The following is an 18,269-nucleotide window of genomic DNA, read 5'->3' as shown; positions in this document are numbered from 1 at the left end:
ATAAAGTAAAATATACTACTACTGCTACTAGTATTAATTGTAATGAAAAGGGAGATAGCAATAAGAGAGGAGTAAAACCAAAACCTACCCCAAGTGATGTACCATACTATTGCTCACCATATGCTGACTGATGCCCAGTCAGTACCCAAGCAGCAATCAACCCATACTGGCCAACTCCTCCCAGTTTATATACTGAACATGACATTCTGTGGTCTGGGATATTCCTTTGGCCATTCTGGTCCTGGTTGTACTACCTCACAGCTACTTGTGTGCCTGCTCACTGACAGAGCATGAGACACTGAAAAGTCCTTGGCTCAGGGCAAGCACTACAGAACAACAACTAACACAGCGCTGAGTTATCAACATTATTCTCATACTAAATTCAAAACACAGCACTGTAACAGCTACTAAGAAAAAAACCAACTCTATCCCAGACAAAACCAGAACACTAGTGCAGATTGATCGATCTCATTTAAGACTTAATTTTGTCAGTCCAAGTATAACTGACTGTCATTTTTCTACTAAAAACATAATTTTTGTTATGTCCAGATAATCTGAATAATAAAAAATAGCCTGTTAACATATACTGCTAAGGCTACTGGGAGTCTTCTGGCAGTCGTATGTTGGAAAACCAAAACTTTCAAACAGACTGAAGCTAAGTATTTGAGGAACAGAAGGCTAACAAATAGAACCTGGACAATATGTGCAAAATTTAGGGGCTGGTCCTGTTCCCTCTGCAACAATGCTAAAAATTCCTGGAGCTTTGAAAGAATGTCAAATAACTTCTGTGTATCTTTCTCTGAAGATGTTCAAATACACATGCAGTGTCATGAAATCAAAATTATTTTTCTTCTGCTCGGTAAAAATAATGGCACCACAAGGAAAATGACCTTCTTGCCTGACTAATTTCTCTCCCACCAAATAACTGGCTATCATTTCAATAATGACTTCACACTGGTACATTTCCTGGAAAGCTAATGGCAGACTTGATGCTAATATACCTTTGCCTCTGTTTGTGGTCATGCTCTGGGTAACCCAAAATATTACTGTATTCAACATACATATGTGCCCCAAATTGCTCCTGTCTCTTTAAGACCCAGCACCGTGGCTGGAAACAGAACTGCAAGGGCCAGGGGATTGCCAGGGTCCCTTTAAAAAGTCGGAGCTGCCCAAGCAGATATTTTTTGCCTTGTGGCTTTTGCTCAAGGCAGAGGTTCTGCTTTCATTTTTTTGTTTTTCCCTGGCCTTCGGAGGCGGTTGTTTCCAACATTGGCTTGCAACAATAGCAACTTGAGAAGCTGCATTTTGCAATCAGAAACTGTTTCAGAGGGTGAAAAACGAGGTTCACTCTCCTGTGAGAATTTAAAGGGTTCAATATAAAGACAGTAAGAGACACATAAAATAAAGCAAAGAGGTAACGGCCGGGTGCCTTGGCGCTCTGCCAAGAGCACACCTGATGCTCAAAGTTAGTCCTTTTTATACCATTTTTACTGTCTGTTCTTTATGCATATTCAAACTTTTCCAGGAGCTGTTCTGCATGGCCACTCCTTGATTCTGCCTTTTTAGAGCATGCGTATTCTTCTGCCTTGCGGTTTTATTTCTTTTGATTCTTGGGCTTGGGCTCACTAGGTGAGAGTTGGTAGTAGAGTGGACCTCTCAATTCTCCAGACAGTCAGGGCTGATTGCAGCTTTGGGCCTTTTTGGCCCCCCGGGCAGAGCGGTGATAGCAGCTCTGGGCCCCCCTGGCCCCTCCCCGGACAAAGTGTTGATTAGCAGCTTCTCGGGCCTCATCCTCTGTTCACTTGGAGGTTATCTTACTTGCTCACACGTGCTAATATTCTTGCTATAAAGAAAGAAAACTACATCCACACAGCAAAAGCATTTCTAACATTATATAATATCTACCTTAATACTTGTGAGAAGCCAACATTACAATATATGTTTATAACAAGAGTGAGTTTTGCAACACCTGTCGGCAGTGTGAAGACTGAGTCAGTGCGCGGGATCGAGCCACAGCGTACTGGTGCTTAGGTTCCCCCTGCCTCCCCTTCCATTGGAGCGGGGGCCCGAGGCAGCAGCTCCAACACTGGCGGAGTCCAGCAGATATCAGGAAGTGGTAGCGAGTGGCAACACTGAACCCACACACTCTGGCAATTCCTATCTGCCACTAAAAAGGCTTTGTACGCTCCTTCCTGCCCTTTTTGTTTTGTTTGTTGTTGTTTTTTTTTGTTTTTTGTTCCGAGGGAAGGTGGAGCCAATCAGGGTTTATCTACCATTTCCCTTTTGTCTCCTGGACCACACAGTCATCCGCAGAGAGCACTGTCTTCGGGGGAAGGTTTGTCAGCCATTTTCCCTTTGTCTTCCCACACATGGTTGCCCGTGGTGGACGCCATCCTGCGGAAGAGGGGTGCTTCTCAATTTTGTTTCTCTTTGTTCCGGGAGAGTTTCTGAGATTTACTAATTTTGTATCTAGTGATTATTTACTGTTATGTTTTGCCTGTTGCTGTTTAGCTTCTTAGTAAACGGCTGTTTTTTCACTTTTATCTACTCATATTTGTTTCTCCTTACTGGTGGGAAAGGAATGGTTAAAACTAGAAGGGGAGGTAACTCATTTTAGATTGTCCACCTCTGGAATTGTCTTAAACCAAGACAGGTCATTAGCCTCTAGAAGTGATCTATGTTGTAATTTCAAATAATTACACATCTATGCATTTTTTTGTTACTTCTTTCCCCACACTCCTTGGTCCTCCCCAGCCTCCCTCTGGTTTTGCTTATGACAAGACTAAAACCCATCGTTACTAAAGGCAAACAATGGGGGGGGGGGAGGGGGGCAGGCGGGGGTGTGGGACGGGACAGGACAGGACTGAATATTTAAGTAAAATCTTCCATTCCGGCTTGCTTATATAGTGATGGGTCAATGCTTGTCTGACCCTCCTATAAATAAAAACTTTCTTAAAAATCATACTCTTCATTGCAGGTACTGCACTAGATCAGGTTTGTTGTAATGAGTTCCCTGAATTAGCAATGGAAGTTGAGAATGTTTGACTTGTCAAGGATAGGATGGGATCTCCACCTTCTGGAACTCACAGATAAAATTCCAGTCTAATTATGAACAAAACAAATATTCTTGCATAGCTGACAAGCTGCCCATCTACATTTTAAGAATTGATACACAAAGGGGTAACACATTAAAGAAAGTTCTAACCTTAGTTATTTACCAGTAGTATGACCCTATGTCCTCTTTTAATTTTTGATTATACTTTGGTTTTGAGAAAACAAATACTGGCTTTTTGTTTTTTAAATACCAGGACAAGCAGCAGAGCCACATGAAACATTGGCTTGTTTAGTTAAGCTTTGCAAACCCTTTTGTATATACCAAATCATATTTAGAAGATGACAGTAATTAAAAGTAGAGTCAAAGCACTAAAGCAATGGAAATGATCAACCCGTTGAGGTAGGATTGTGAAAAGTCTTTCAGAAGGTGTTCACATTTCCACATTGATACTATTCCATTTCAGATATTTCAAACATGTCAATAACCATCCTATGTTGTTACTTTGGTAAAAATACTGACTTAAGTTCTCTCCTCCTCCTGCCTTTTATTTGTGCATCAGCCAACAAGGACCAGATGAACTCCCCTTAAAGTGGATGAGCCAGTACAGTGTCAGTTGGCAATGTTGCTTTTGACTAGCTCATAGAAGTCACCTTAATATACATAATTACATATCATGACTCCAGTCAGTTTGGGATATTTCAAATACAGCTCATTAGTCATAATTTGTAATTTCTCAAGGAAAAGTTTACAAGACAACATCAGAACTTTAAGCTATCTAACACTAGCTTTTCCTATACAAGAACCCTTTTTCCCTTAATCTATTTCTTGCCCTACAGAAATAACTCACTTGTGCATTCAGACTCTTTGGACAGAGAATTCAGGCAATGGAGGGCAGGGGGAAAAGCACAGGGAGATTTATGCAGTGAAATTAACTTGGAAGTCCAGAAACGATCACTTGTATTCTACTCAATGTATACCTGAACTTCTTCATGCACAAGATCAACTCATTTTATGAAGAAAAATAACTTCAGTCTCTTGAAGTTGAGTACCTGGCATAATGGCAGCCAACTACTCAGGACATCCAAATGGTACAAATAAATAATAGTAGTGTTAAACCCCATTTATTTAATTTTCCTTTTTTTTTTTTTCTGTAAAAATGACAGTTTTTGACCTAAATCGTAACATGCCAGATGCTATCTCACACAAATGTTCAGAAATTATTTCTCATTTCTTGTGTTACTTGAGAAAAAACAAAACTGGTTAATCCAGTTCCTCTAAATCTATTTTTAAATGCCTCTGCTTGAACACTGAAATTCAAATATTTGGAAATAGGTGATGAACTCTCTGCCGTTCAGGTGTATTTTACAGCATGACAGGCAAATAAATGTGTCTTGAACTTCTCAGGAGGCGTCAGAGGCAGGGAAGCACTGTTTTATAACTTTTCCTTTGTTGCACTGGAGGAAACTCGATAATCCAAAGAGAAGACAGCTGAAAGGTTTTGACCACAATCCCTTATTTATAGTAGCAAGAGTTAAACAATGTTATGGCCTTAGATTCTGGTGGGAATTACAGATTCTCAGCAGTGTGGTTAAAGCAGCTGTGCCTTTCTTAAAGCTGGAGATCTAAGAATTAAAACATGTAAAATTATAGCACATTTCTGCAAACTTACATTGCACAGGGCAGCAAACAATCTTGGCAAAGAAAGAAACAGTCTCTGTTGCTAAGCTTACAGTGCCGTGCGTCCATCACATGGTTATTCTTTCTGCCTCTTATCATTATGCATCCTTTCGCAGGCAGGGAAAATAAGTCTCTTAAAAATGAAATGGAAATAATTAATGTACAGAGGCAGGCGGATTACACAAAGAAGCAGGAAATCCCTGTAGGTTCTCCCCTTCTGAAACTGTTTTCAATGTCATTCTTGGTGTTAACTTTACCCGGTTTTCGGTCTCAAGTTACTCGGCTACTATCAACTTACTTTAGTGATAGACTGCTGGGGAGCTTGCTTTTCTTCTGCACAAAAGCAGCACACCCTCCGAAGCAGACTGTTTTGCAAGTTAGTAGTTTCGTTGTTATTGAATCCATACCACTCAGTGATGCAAAAGCCCTCCCACTAAGGTAGAGAAGGCTAAATTTCTCTAGCTAGAGACAGAGCTTTTCGCACCGGCTCTCTGATTTGTCGTCCTCGCCATGGAGGGGGCACGTTGTGGTCAGCTCTAGAGCCCGGTAACAAAAGGCGAAGCGAAGAGGGAAGAGGCTTGCAGAGCGGTCGAGCTGGTGACGGCCAGGGGAACTCACAACGACCGGGGAAGCCCAGCACCGGCCGCGCAGGGGCGGAGAGTCCATGACTTGCCGGTATTGGGGAGGAGCGGACAGAGGACAGCGCCGCGGGGCCGCGGTGGAGGCGGGGAGTGGCTTGGGAGCGCCCCATGGGCGGCCGGGGCAGCCCGGCATGCCGCGGCAGGAAGCTGCGTCCCCTGCCCCGTCGCCGCGCGGCGCAAGAAGAGGCCGAGACAGTGATTCAGGTACGCGGGCGCGGAGTGGGCGGCGGGGCGGGTTTTGGCACTGCCGAGGCTGCCGCCACTCCCTGCCGGACGCCCGTGGCCGCTCCGGTCCGGTCCTCACCGCTCGGGGCGGCGCGGGTTGTATGTGACAGCGGCAGCGCCCACCTATCTCCGCGGTGGCGAGGAAAGCCAAAGCGCGGGTTTGCGGAGCGGCGTCTTAGCCGCCTCCCTAAGTCCTACTGGGAGCTTCCCGGCGCCCAGTTTGAGCCCGGCGGAGACCAGAGCTCCGCTCGGCTCCGGGGCATGTACGCGGAAGCTCGCGGTTGTCTCTGCTCCGGTGACGGGTGCTGAGCCCGCGGAGCTGGGACAGCAGTGTGCTGCTTTCCTTTGACACGGACCGCAGCTGGCACACGCCAGACCATATATTCGCCTGCCTAGTCTTGGAAATGTTCCTGGTTACCTTTTAATATTTTAAAATATTATTATTAAATATTATTTAATATTTTAATATGAATCTAAAGCTCTTTTTTTGGGGGCTTTGTCTCTTTTTCTTTGTCCAAAAATGAGAATGGGTTGACAGTCCTGAAGTACTTTACTTATGTACAATAAATTGTATTACTCTAAAAAGAGATTCATTATTGGTTCTCTCTATTTTATTTTTTTTTAAAGTCTAAATACTGATGTTTCCTGAATCTTTGACAGTCTTTGGTTATCCAGAAAACTGATAGAATAAAAGTCTTGGGGAACAGTGAGGGAGAACTGAATGTGTTAAACCTAAGTATATATATACAATCTGCTTCAAATCTATCTGCTTAAAAGCAAGGAGGTTAGTTTTGGTCACCCCACCATTTTATAAAGCTGTTTCTTTGAGTCAATGGCTTAGAATGCAGATAGATCACTGATACACAGTATTTAATCATCCAATGAATAAATTATCATAATTGTTATTCAAAACATGTGAGTTTCTATGATACGTGGAATGAGACTCCTTTTCCTATTTCTCCTTTGTTTTAGCTAGTCCTTCCTCCTGACCTTAAGGTTGATGCAAATCCCTTGACCCTCCAAATGCAGAGAGAATTCCTGCTGATTGAGTAATGCTGGTGCCTGAGCAGTCCTGGCTTCTTTCATTAAAACATAAAATGTTCACAGCATTCCCCTTCCTCCTCCACTCAGCTCTACTTATGTAAAAGGTAATCATGAATCTGCCATAGTTGGATGTTTACTTAGATCCAGCAGCACTGGGTTCTTAATTCAACAAAACACTTGAGCATTAAACAATTTCTTAAGCCTGTTCTTATGCAATAAAACACTTACAGGCTCATGTGATCTTGACATCTCTAGAAACTGAAAATGAATTTTAAAGATTACTTAAGATGAATTAAATTTATGAGTGTTTAATCCCCTAGTGACCTATGTATGGTGCTGGTCATTATAAAGTTCTCCTTCCTCCCCAAGTACAACAATACTTACCATTATGCTCTCTCTTCTTCCAAAGAAATACCTACTTGATATTTCCTTTTGCTTTGTCGTGTCCTCTCAGATAGGCTCACAAAACCAGCTTTCTTGCCCTCTGCCCTTCTTTTTCCCCTAGTGTGTGTACATAGACCACATGATTTTGCTAGCACTGTCTGTAACAGACCTTAGTAGTTCACTTTATCTGTGCTTTAACTATCAGTCAATACTGCTTTCTGCACTAAAGTATTCCTGGCTTTTTTTTTTTTTTTTTTTAAATTCTTGAAAGTCCTTTGCAATTAAAGCAAAATACCTATTCCTTGTGGATCTTCCTTTCTTCAGTTATCCCAAATAATGTAGAAGTGAAATGTTTTGGAGAGTTAAGTGCCACTGTAGTTTATCAGAGCTGTTTAAAATCTGAGGAGAAAAAAATGGATAAAGCCAGAGCTAACTAAAATTAGCTAACTGAAGTGAATAGGCAGTCTCATTCATTCCTGGCCTGTTTCATTTTCTAGCATATACATAAAACTAAGCAAAGAAGTCTTTATGGTGATAGGGTAAAGTGAAGCTTATCTCAAAGTCTTTGAGATTTCTATTTATTCTCAGCTAAAAAGTACATTTTCTTGTAAGGACTCCTTCAGTCCTCAGGAGTTTGCTATGACAAGGATGACCACCTTAAATCATGATGATCAGGACGTGGTTGTCTGGTATATCTGAACTGGCTTTTGAAAGTGGAGTTCATTCCCAAATCCTGTGTGATGACCACCTTTGAGCATGATTTGCTCCCTGAGGATGCTGCTGTTAATTCTCTTATTTGTCATGCTGCTGTACTTGGTCTGTGGATCTTCCCATTGACCCTCAATACAGCTAGTCATGGATCCCCTTTCTGAGGAAGGGCTAATACTTACTTGACCCTACTTTTCTGTATTCCAACTTCAGCCAGCTGGTAATACAAGGAGAGATGATTATATAAAAGTGATCTCGAGATAACTTTCTGTTTTCTAAACCCCTTTTGAACCCTGTGGTCTTTAAGAAAAGGTACTTATGTCCTAGATCCCTTTCAAAGTCACCAAAGCTGGGACTTCTCTGTTGCTTCTTGGACAATTAGGTTCTAATAGTAATTTTAATTGTACCTTTACTGCCTGTATATGAATATAAGCAGTTTCTGTAGCAAGAGTTTATGTTTTGAAAAAAATTAATGCATATGTTTTCACAAAATGCAGCACATAACCTATATGTGAGAGTACATGTATGAATGTATTTACACTGGTTGTTATTCATATCTCAAGTTACTTGTGAACCCCAGAATGTATTTTAACACATGGTTAAACTGGTGGTGTATTTTTTTAAAATAATGCAGCATTAAGCATTAAATCACAATGATGGTGAATGTACAGCATACCACAGAGCTGCTCTTTTCCTTAGGTCATGATATTTAAAAGTGCAATTATGCCATTACACATGGACTGAAGTCAGTCATTTTTTCAGGAGCTGTCACATATAGAGCAAGATGCATCTTTTTGGTTCCCATATGGATTTCGGGATGAAGGTTGATCATGATTTACTGTGGGACAATTAATATCAATGTATTAATGTGATAATTCCAGTTCTCACAGCTAGTTGGCTTTGGCTCTTTGGTATGTTCTGCCCTGAGAAGATTGTCATCTACCTTCTGAGCTCTAACCTACCTCAAATGCATTTAGCACTGTGGAGGCATTAGCCCTCTATTCCATGTCTGGCAGGAATGTGGAACACAACTGATGGAAAACAGACTGCTGCTTATGAATCTTCACTGTTACCAATACTTGTCATATGGTTTGACTGTTCCACCAGGGCACCAGGCAGATAATTATGTGTATGTGACATTCAAGGACAAAACAAGTAGAGTGAACCATGGCAATATGTGGAAATCTTACATATTGTTTCCTTTCTGTTAATGAAAAGCTGCCAGTGATGAATCAGAGCTTGATGTCATAAGAAACTTATTTATAAAAAACAGGGGGACAAAGAGAGAATGAGCTGTTCAGTATCTTTTTTTCTGTTGCTCTCAGTTCTCCGTCAACACTAATGAAGAGCCTGCTCCTAATGGGGTTTTTTTGTCAGCTATCCAAGCAATCAGAGCCAATGGATACTTTTTTAAAGTAATAGACTCTCAGAAATTAATTCAAGTTCTGGCCTTGAAAGAGCAAAAGCTTTTCACTATGTTTTTAAAGCAAATGTCAAACATAAACTCTTTTTCATGTCTGTATGGGCATGACTGGCATGTAATGCCTGCTCCCTGCCAAGTCTGGTATTAACTGTGGCTACCACTTAGAGGAAAATTAAAACTATTTGGGTTTTTGTCCTTGAAGGCTCCCCATAAAATTTAAGTAGGTTCTTTGTAGATTTATTGCAATATCAGTTCATGGGTTTTCAGTGCATGCATGTATTCAGTATGGCATTTCAGTGACATGCGGATCACACTGTGGTCTTGAACGCAGTGGTCCAAGGCCATCAATTTAAGCATAAACACAGTGGCACCAGAACCTAGACATAGTGGGGATGTGTGCTGGTATGCATGTGTGAGGCAAAAAGATCATGTAGAAGATCAGTGAGTTCAACCTGGGGATTTTGACCTGTATTTCATACAGATGTAATTTTGATGGGCAGTTGAACAAAGGGTTGTATTTTTATCCTGTCTTTAAGGTATTTGAAGCAGTTTTTTCTTGCCTTTGTGCTTGAGCAGGGGAAAATGCTACTTTGTGCATGAGTGTTTTTGATGGGCACTGTAAGAAGAACTACATTTATGTAAAAATTATTTAGAGTATTCTACTTCACTCAGCTCTTTCAGTACCATGACACCAGCAGCAGTACTAACTTGAGGGGGGCTGAAGTCATGCAGAGGGAAATTTGGTGGATAATCTGTTGCCCTGAGGTTCCCCGGTTGTAACTTTCCTATGTAGAAGGAAGCTGAGGTTTGCAGTTACTTTGACACAAAAGTGTATATTCTGCTACCTGCTTATGTGACATTTGACCTGTAACCTTTCACTGAGTCTGTCCTAACTTATTTCCCAATGACTTTGGATAGCTTTAGTTGCGTGAAGTGTGTCCCTATTACCGCAGGCCTGGTTCCTACGGTATATCACCGTGTCCTGCAGCCATAGGGAGGAGGAGGAGGAGAAGATCCAGCAGGCAGGACTTGTGCAGCAAGATTGATTTATTTAATTATTTTACAAACTCTTTTATAGACTTTTTTCTTCATAGTCTAATTGGACAAAGGACCAGCCACCCCTTGGGGGTGATTGGCCAAAATCCTGAAACATCCATTGTCAAAATATTTTTCTACTATACCATAAACAAGACTTTCCAAGGTTGCAGGTGGCTTGGTTGTTTACATTCCCTGCTACCTCTTCTGTGAGAGAGAAAAGTCTCTCACGGACTTAGAAAATAACAAGAAAATCCTTGCTAGCAGCATTTTTGTATCTACAATTCCCCCTTTTTGTTTTATAAGATAACAACCCTACTATTAATCCTAAATAGAAATCTACATCAGTTATTAATTCTAAATATGTCCTTAAGGCTTTAACTATCTGACTCCATAACAAGAAATTTAAAATTCAGTCTCTGCTTGTGGAAGGACCATCCCAGTCTCTGCTTGTAGAAGGACCATCTGCCTGATGGTTGACATCCTGGTCATCATCAGAAGAGTCATTAGGCTGATGATCTACATTCTGGTCGCCATTTGGATGGTTGGCGTTCTGGTCATCATTTGGAGGTTGCCTGTTCTGCCTCTGGTGCCGTAGGTCAGGGCGAACACATTTTGAAGGTAGCCACCGTACCCCAGTATCTGTGGAAATGCAAGCATACCCACGACCCCAAACGATAAGCTCATGCGGGCCTTCCCACTGGTTAGTGAGTAAATTCCGTACCCAGACTTTTGCCCGAGGCAGTTGTGTCTCACCTGCAGACTGCAATGAGAGAAAATGATTCAGAATAACAGGATTATTTGAATTTTGTGGTACTGTAAGGTGATTGATTGTATACAAAGCTTTTGCTAGTCGGCTCTGTGGGGTTTCTCCATGCATTCCCCTTTTCTGTTTGTCCAAAACACGCTTCAAGGTACCATGAGCGCGTTCGACAATGGCTTGGCCAGTAGGAGAATGTGGGATACCAAAGGTATGGTCTACACCCCATAGGTGTAAAAACTGCCGCATCTTCTCCGAGGCGTAGGCAGGACCATTATCTGTTTTCACAGAAGCTGGCACGCCCAGGACTGAGAAAGCCAATTTCCAATGGGCAATGACATCACGGCCCTTCTCTCCAGTGTGAGCAGTAGCCCACATAGCCGAGGAGAAAGTGTCAATAGACACGTGCACATATTTCAGCCGACCAAATTCAGGGACGTGAGTTACATCTGTTTGCCAAATCTGCAAGGCTTTTAGCCCTCTGGGGTTTACCCCCGCTGGCAAAGGCGCAGCGAGTCCGTGACAGTCAGCACAAGCGCTGACAATGTCACGCACTTCGGTTGGCGTTAAATGAAACTGCTTCTGCAGGGTATGTGCACTTTGATGGAAGAAACCGTGCGATGCCTTGGCTTGTGCAATTTTGTCAGGCTGAGGCCCTACCCATGCAGGGTTGGCCAGCATGTCAGCCCTGGCATTGCCTTCTGTGAGAAACCCTGGTAAATTGGTGTGGCTTCGAATGTGCAGAATGTAATACGGATGCACTCGAGCTTGAATTGAAGACCACAAGGTTTGCAACAGCGAAAACAGAGCCGCATTGTTCACCTCCTTCAGAAGTGAACAATATAAGCATTGGGTTATATCTGCTATGTAAGCAGAGTCAGTAACCAAATTCAAAGGTTCCTGTGAGAATCGCAGGAAAGCCATGGTAACAGCCCTTAATTCAACTAACTGAGCAGAGTCTGACTCGGATTGGTGTGTTAATCAATCACTGCAAAGGCAGTGTAGGATACTGTGCGCCCTTACACACAGTGACCCCTGCTAAAAATTTGTCCCAATCCGTATGCCCCAAGCTGCCAACACATCCCGTCCCCAAAGGTTAAGGGAAGTGGTAGCTGGGTGCCCCTCTGGGTCCCTCACCACCACAGGCCGTTCGCTTAAATAGCTCTGTGTGCTTCCTCCTAATCCTGCGATGGCCGATCCCACCGGGGCTAAAGGCCATGAGGGAGGCCACGCAGAGAAGGAGATGATAGTTACATCAGCACCCGTATCAATCAAACCTCAAAGCTGAGTCCGGGGTGGACGGGCGTTCAGCAGGATCAGGGTACATGTCATCTGCGGCCTTTGGTCAGAGATGTCTGCAGTCCAGAAGGCCTGCGGAAGTCCCGTAGATCCACTGCTGTTATCTTCGTGAGTTTGTTGCTCTATCCTGGGGACACAAGACTTAAAAGGCACTAATTTAGCAAGGCAGGTCTTTTCAGGAATAGTTACAGAGGGTTTTTGCGTGGAGACCATAGCGCAAATCTGACCTTTAAAGTCAGCATCAATAACTCCTGAGTGCACTAAGATTCCTTGATAGGCAACGTCAGGTTTTCCCACCAGCATCGCACTGGATCCCTGGGCTAAGGGTCCATATGTATCCAAGGGAACCTTATAAATACTGCTAGAGTCTAAGACGACTGCGGCTGCGGTGTGGACATCAAACCCGTCTGATCCGTGGGTGCCATGTGATCCCTGGGTGCCGTCTCCAGTGTGGCTGGGTAGGCCTGTGCCTGTACCTGTGCCACTCTCTGGGGGAGAGACTACATCGGAGAGCAATTCCCCCTCCTTGCACCCTGGCGGAAGTTTCCCGGCAATGGCCGACCATCGGCATGAGTCTGGGATCTACAATAGTCTGAGCAATGCCCTGGCCTGTCACACCTTTTGCACTGGGGGATCAGTGTGTTCTCTTTTTAGCTCGGCTTAGGCCGCTTCCGCTTTTTCGCCTGTTTTGGTTGCTTTGGTTCACGACCAGAAGATGCGTGAACAGGCTGCAGGAATGCAGCCAAAGCAGACCTTTTCTGGTTCCCAGATCCCACCTTAGCGCAGGCTTCAACCACGTCTGTTACCTCAGGATCCCCTGGTAAGGCATCTATGATTTTTCTGCACTCTTCATTTGCGTTATCTCTCACTAACTGCCTTAACAACATCTGCCTTAACCCGTCATCCTCAACCTGCTTCTGGAGAGAAGCAGCGACTTTCTCTACAAAGGAGAGGAATGACTCTGATTTCCCTCGAACTATTTCAGTATATCGCTTTCTGGGTGCTGACAACTCTATGGTTTTCAACAGGGCAGCCATGCCGACCTGTTGAACTTGCTGCAGGATGCTAGAGGACAAGTTACCCTGTAGACTGGGATCAGAGAAGGGACCAGTCCCCATCAAAGCATCCACTCCTGCTGTCTCTCTAGGATCAGCAGCAGGGAGCTGCAAATTTGCTAATGCAGCCTTGCTGGCCAGCTTTCTCCAGGTTTTCTCAAAAACTGTAAATTGTACAGGTTGAAATAGAATTTGACCTAAGTGTCTGATATCAAATGGAGAAAACAAATCTGTATTTATCACCCTTATTATTTGCATAACCTCAGCAGAACCTAGCCCATATTGTGCCACCTTGGATTGGAGGTCCTGGGCAACTTTCCAAGCAATTACCTCATGCTTATCACGCTCGCCAGAATCTGGGAGAGCCTTATACAGTGGGAAAGCTTGGATCTCCCCTTTTGGGGAACCACTACCATCCTGAACTTCTGGCACAGCCTGCGGATGGAGTGTAACAGCTCCCCGGTTACCCCCAGAATCCTCAGATCTATGTGGCATTCCAAGGATTTCTAATAACCTCCAGTCACCCTCCTCCAATGCTTGCATCTTAATAGATTCTAGGAAGCGATTATAATGCGTCGGACGTACAGTTACCGTGCAGTCCGGAAAGGTCCAGGGACGCGCCCGGCGCCGCCGCTGGCCCGTTCTCTGCGGACGCGCCCGGCGCCGCTGCCTCTGCCTGCCGTTCCGCAGCCGCCGCCGCTTCCGGGTTTTCCTGTGGCAGCGCTGTTCCCGGTTTCGCCGCCGGCCGCGCCGTTTCTTGGCTCAGAGCCGCGGCTCCCGCTTCTGGCGGGGGGAGCGCGGGCGGCACAGGCGGCGTGGGCTCGGGCATCCTCCGCTCTAACAGGCTGAGCAGGTCCTCCATCCTTCAGGATAGATTCGGTAACTCTGTCAGAAAAGGCAGATGCTGCATTAAAAGGTCCATGGTTCGGTTCTGCGACTGCGCAGAACAGTCCAGCGCCAGGGAGGGCAGCGGAGCACAGCCAGGCAGTCCCGGAGCAGGCACGCCCGGCGCTACGCCTGCTAAGTTAGATCCAGGTGCATACAGAACCGAAATAGGAGCCTCTGTGGGCTCTGTCCAAGTTGCTAAGCCGCTGATCTGCGGCTCTGGATAAGCCGTGGCTGCCGTCCAGCCAAACGGCAAGGCAGGCTGTGCGCCCTGCCTCTGCCCTGACCCCCCCGCCTCTGCCGGCGCGGGGTCCCTGGGGGCTGCGGAGTCCTGCGACTGTGCAGGGTGAGCCGGTGCAGGCTTTGCCTGTGGAGCCGGGGGGGTTATTCCAAATCCACCATCACTTGCCCCAGAAGCCCAGTCAGCGGGGCCCCCCTCGGACATTCCTCCGTCACTCATCACCGAGATAGGCGAGCCAGCCCTGCTATCACAGTCAAGGGCTGTCAGCAGAATAAATAACGACCGCCAGGTTTTGTATAATTCTAACGCTGCCGGCTCCCCTGTTGGGAGCTCGTGTCGGACAACCCATCCGAGCTCCTGCCATAAGGAAAAGTCCAGGGCAGTATCTCTGTCCATGGAAATCCCTTTTAAAGTAGCCCAGTCTAATAATTCCCGAACTGAGTTTTCAGGAATGGAGGTGTGCATTATACTAAACACACCTTTCCAGACCAGTACGACAGCGTCGGTTTGTGAGCCACTGTTCGCCATTTCTCAGTTCTGTCGGACCTCCCGGTCCCGGGGGGAAAAAGGAACAGCGTACCTCTAGAGAAATTCGGCTTGGCTCGCAGCAGCAGGACACGTCAGAGAGTGCAGAATCACGTCGGGCAGCACCAAATATTACCGCAGGCCTGGTTCCTACGGTATATCACCGTGTCCTGCAGCCATAGGGAGGAGGAAGAGGAGAAGATCCAGCAGGCAGGACTTGTGCAGCAAGATTGATTTATTTAATTATTTTACAAACTCTTTTATAGACTTTTTTCTTCATAGTCTAATTGGACAAAGGACCAGCCACCCCTTGGGGGTGATTGGCCAAAATCCTAAAACATCCATTGTCAAAATATTTTTCTACTATACCATAAACAAGACTTTCCAAGGTTGCAGGTGGCTTGGTTGTTTACATTCCCTGCTACCTCTTCTGTGAGAGAGAAAAGTCTCTCACGGACTTAGAAAATAGCAAGAAAATCCTCGCTAACAGCATTTTTGTACCTACATGTCCCCACTGGGAAAAGAAGAGAATGCATTTGCTGAAACTGAACAAACCTTGCAGGATTTTAGGGTTTCTAGGTTGTGGTATTTTAAAGCCAGTGATCTGAAGGCAAAAGTTGTTCTTCACTGTGGAATCATGTTAGACCAGTATGGGGATGGCTTTTCTTTCCTCAGCACTTATTTGCAAAGAATTCCTATTTAGGAATGCATTTACACATCTAGCAAGACTTAAGATGTAAGAGTCTAGACAAAAGCAGCACTGACAGAACCCTCCAAGAGTTATGGGGTATCCTCTGTGTCACCAAACCATTGCACTTTGCTGTTTTCCCCACAGAAAAAGAAGCATGGTTTTAATGTATCCCACAGAAAAAGGAGCATGGTTTTAACATATCAGCTGGGATCAATGAATGCTATGAACATCCATGAAAAGAGAAGTGGAAGAACACTGAAAGCAGAAAGATATTTGCCTTACTTGACTTACTTCTCACTTGCAATCCATCATGAAGGGACCTTGATGCTAAATGTTCATTAAAACGTAGAACTAATAGACCAGAATCAAGTGCTTTGTTTCATTGTGCATAGCCCCCATCTTGAAAGGCAGAGGCTTTTGTAGAAGTGTGGAAGCTGAGCCTTAGGCAGCTCTGACTGACATTCTGGCAATGCTTGCTGCTTCTTGGGTTTTGCAGCCATATTGAAGTTGTCAGTGTAACAATATTGGAACATTATTCAAAAAGCTAGCAAACCTGGACAGGTTTCACCAATGTTAGAGGGCATTAGATGGAAAAATAAACTGTGTGAAACTCATCAGAGAACTTTCAGTTTAAATTGTTTAAAACTCTTTCTAATTCCAGCTCAGACAGCTGCAAAGGCTTTTCTCACAAGATTTAAAATTTTAATCTTAACTTTTTTCTGAAACATGGTGAGAATGAGAAAAGAGGGATGAGAATGATGAACCTTGCTACAGATTTGTGCACTTGAAAGGGTAGCTGTTATCCATATTGTGAATGTAACAGTTTTCTTATAAATATTCATGTCCTATGTTGCTTCTACATACTGTAGAATTTTATGTATTACACTTTGTTACAAAAGCTAAAAGCATGGAATAAACAAATAATAAGAATCCTTGTCAATACTGAAGTTGCATTTCAATCCTATCTTCAGTGTTTTGATCACTTATACCGTAACTTTTTAAAGCTAAAGATCTAATCAATTGAATTATGGTCTTCAACACTTTCGTGTCTCAGATCTGACTGCAAACTGAAACCTGGCTTATACTTGTCAAACACTGAGAGGAAAAATATGAAAAGTGCATTTTCAGTCTATGCTTACTGAGAAGAAAGATTTAATTTGGGAATTTGTGGTATGAAGCTGGGATACACACTTGAATACACATTAGTTCACACAGATGAATGGACTGCTGGCTAATGGATTCTTGAAAATTCACTGAACTTACATTTTTGGGTAATGGTGAGTGGAGAATCACATTTTGCTCTTCCTGTAGGAAGTCAGAAAAAAATTTACCATAAGGCATTCCTCCTCTAAAATCCTGTTGGCAGTTTGGGGCCTTTTACAGAAACTGGGAGCCAGGACTAGAGAGGATATCTTGCAAGAAATCCTAAAAATGGAAAGCTGAAAAATATTACTGGTGTCACTTGGAAAATCTACACTCCTAATTACCTTCATAATCGTGGCTTTAAATTCTGTGAAAATCACACTGTGTTGAAAGCATTCTTCTGAAAGTACTTGCAGATTTTAAAAAACCTTGCAAGCATTGACTTGTGGATCTTTTTCCCCGACAGTCTCCAGTATATAAAGTAAAATGTAGAAATTATAGTACATGGTGGTTTCTCACTGCATTCTACCCCTTTTACTGTCTTTTTAGCTACGGGAATAGTCGGATTCTGGAATGCAGAGGAATTTACAGTTAAATATCTGTTGATCCAAATACTAATACTGTTTTCTTATTTGAAGGGTAATACTGTTTTCTTATTTGAAAGGGAATAATTTGATGTAAGCTACATTTTAAAAACAAAACAAAAAATCAATATGAAAAACATTCAATATATAAATAATTCTAATACTATTTAAAGTCTCTGCATTTTTACCCTCCACATTACTTTGCTCTGTGTAAGACATTTTTCATGTATGTTCTTTCTTGTAGACTATATATTGAGCTAATAGAGTTTACAAGCTGCAGAAATGTTTACGGTCTTCAGAAAAGGACAATTCAAGAATAATAGACTCTTTACAGGGACCTGATTTTGCCCCCTATTGTGATCTTTTTTCTGTGCTGTCTCAGTTCTTTGCATGAAAAAAGGCAGAGATTGACTGTCTAATGCAGCAGCAGTGATTGTAGCTTTTGATAGTGACAAAAAAGAGATTTATCACTCAGTCCTGAAGGAAGATCTTTACATTGAGCTCATATATTTCCTTACATGTGACCTAGTTTTAGCTTAGCTTTCTGTTTTCTAGAGTATATTCCAAACAGTGTGGTATATAATATCTATACACCAGAATATCAGACTGACAAAATCAAAAACCTCAGCATCAACATCCAGCATCAGGATGTTAGACTTCATATCTTGTTCTTAAACGAAACTACAGGAAAACACTACTCTGACTCTTTCTCTGTGTTTTGGTGTTGAGGACACAATGGTTTAAAAATCGAAGTATATTTTACATGATAAGTTGTTCTTGTTGATATTTTCCATAATACCAATAATTTTGAAATCCATCTATCCAACTTCTGGTCCTACCAGGTAAGAAAAACTTTCTCTATGTGTGTGATCGGCAGACTAAAATGCTACTTGT

At 43.3% G+C, this 18,269-nt stretch overlaps 2 protein-coding genes across 6 annotated transcripts in view; one reads left to right on the top strand and one right to left on the bottom strand.

Annotated features, from left to right (window-relative positions):
• Positions 1-5,453: 5,453 nt before the first annotated feature.
• TNS3 (tensin 3) overlaps positions 5,454-18,269 on the top strand; it is a 219,277-nt gene continuing 206,461 nt past the window's right edge. For 2 of the 4 annotated variants that reach the window (XM_039548563.1, XM_039548561.1), the window contains exons 1-2: positions 5,454-5,577; positions 6,571-6,746. The gene's annotated coding sequence lies outside the window, so the exon portion shown is untranslated. The remainder of the gene's footprint in view (positions 5,578-6,570; positions 6,747-18,269) is intronic. The other 2 variants (XM_039548564.1, XM_039548558.1) reach the window with 1 other exon arrangement.
• LOC120409660 lies at positions 12,342-15,006 on the bottom strand. Of its 2 annotated transcripts, none has more exons than XM_039548573.1 (2): positions 13,892-15,006; positions 12,342-12,378 (listed from the first exon to the last, which is right to left on the bottom strand). In XM_039548573.1, exon 1 carries the CDS (start codon positions 14,958-14,960, stop codon positions 14,172-14,174), a length of 789 nt encoding a protein of 262 aa, XP_039404507.1. In that variant the 5' UTR covers positions 14,961-15,006; the 3' UTR covers positions 12,342-12,378; positions 13,892-14,171. The 2 variants fall into 2 exon arrangements, with proteins under 2 accessions (XP_039404507.1, XP_039404506.1); XM_039548572.1 differs by having other exon boundaries at positions 12,354-12,392.

This window comes from Corvus cornix, chromosome 2, assembly GCF_000738735.6.
Source record: "Corvus cornix cornix isolate S_Up_H32 chromosome 2, ASM73873v5, whole genome shotgun sequence".
NCBI classification, from domain to species: Eukaryota; Metazoa; Chordata; class Aves; order Passeriformes; family Corvidae; genus Corvus; species Corvus cornix.
The sequence above is the reverse complement of the archived record's forward strand: the minus strand, read 5'-3'. Positions and strand labels throughout refer to the sequence as shown.

Coding starts and splice junctions, on each gene's coding strand:
- LOC120409660 (XM_039548573.1), bottom strand. CDS start 14,960: ATGGCGAACAGTGGCTCACAAACCGACGCTGTCGTACTGGTCTGGAAA.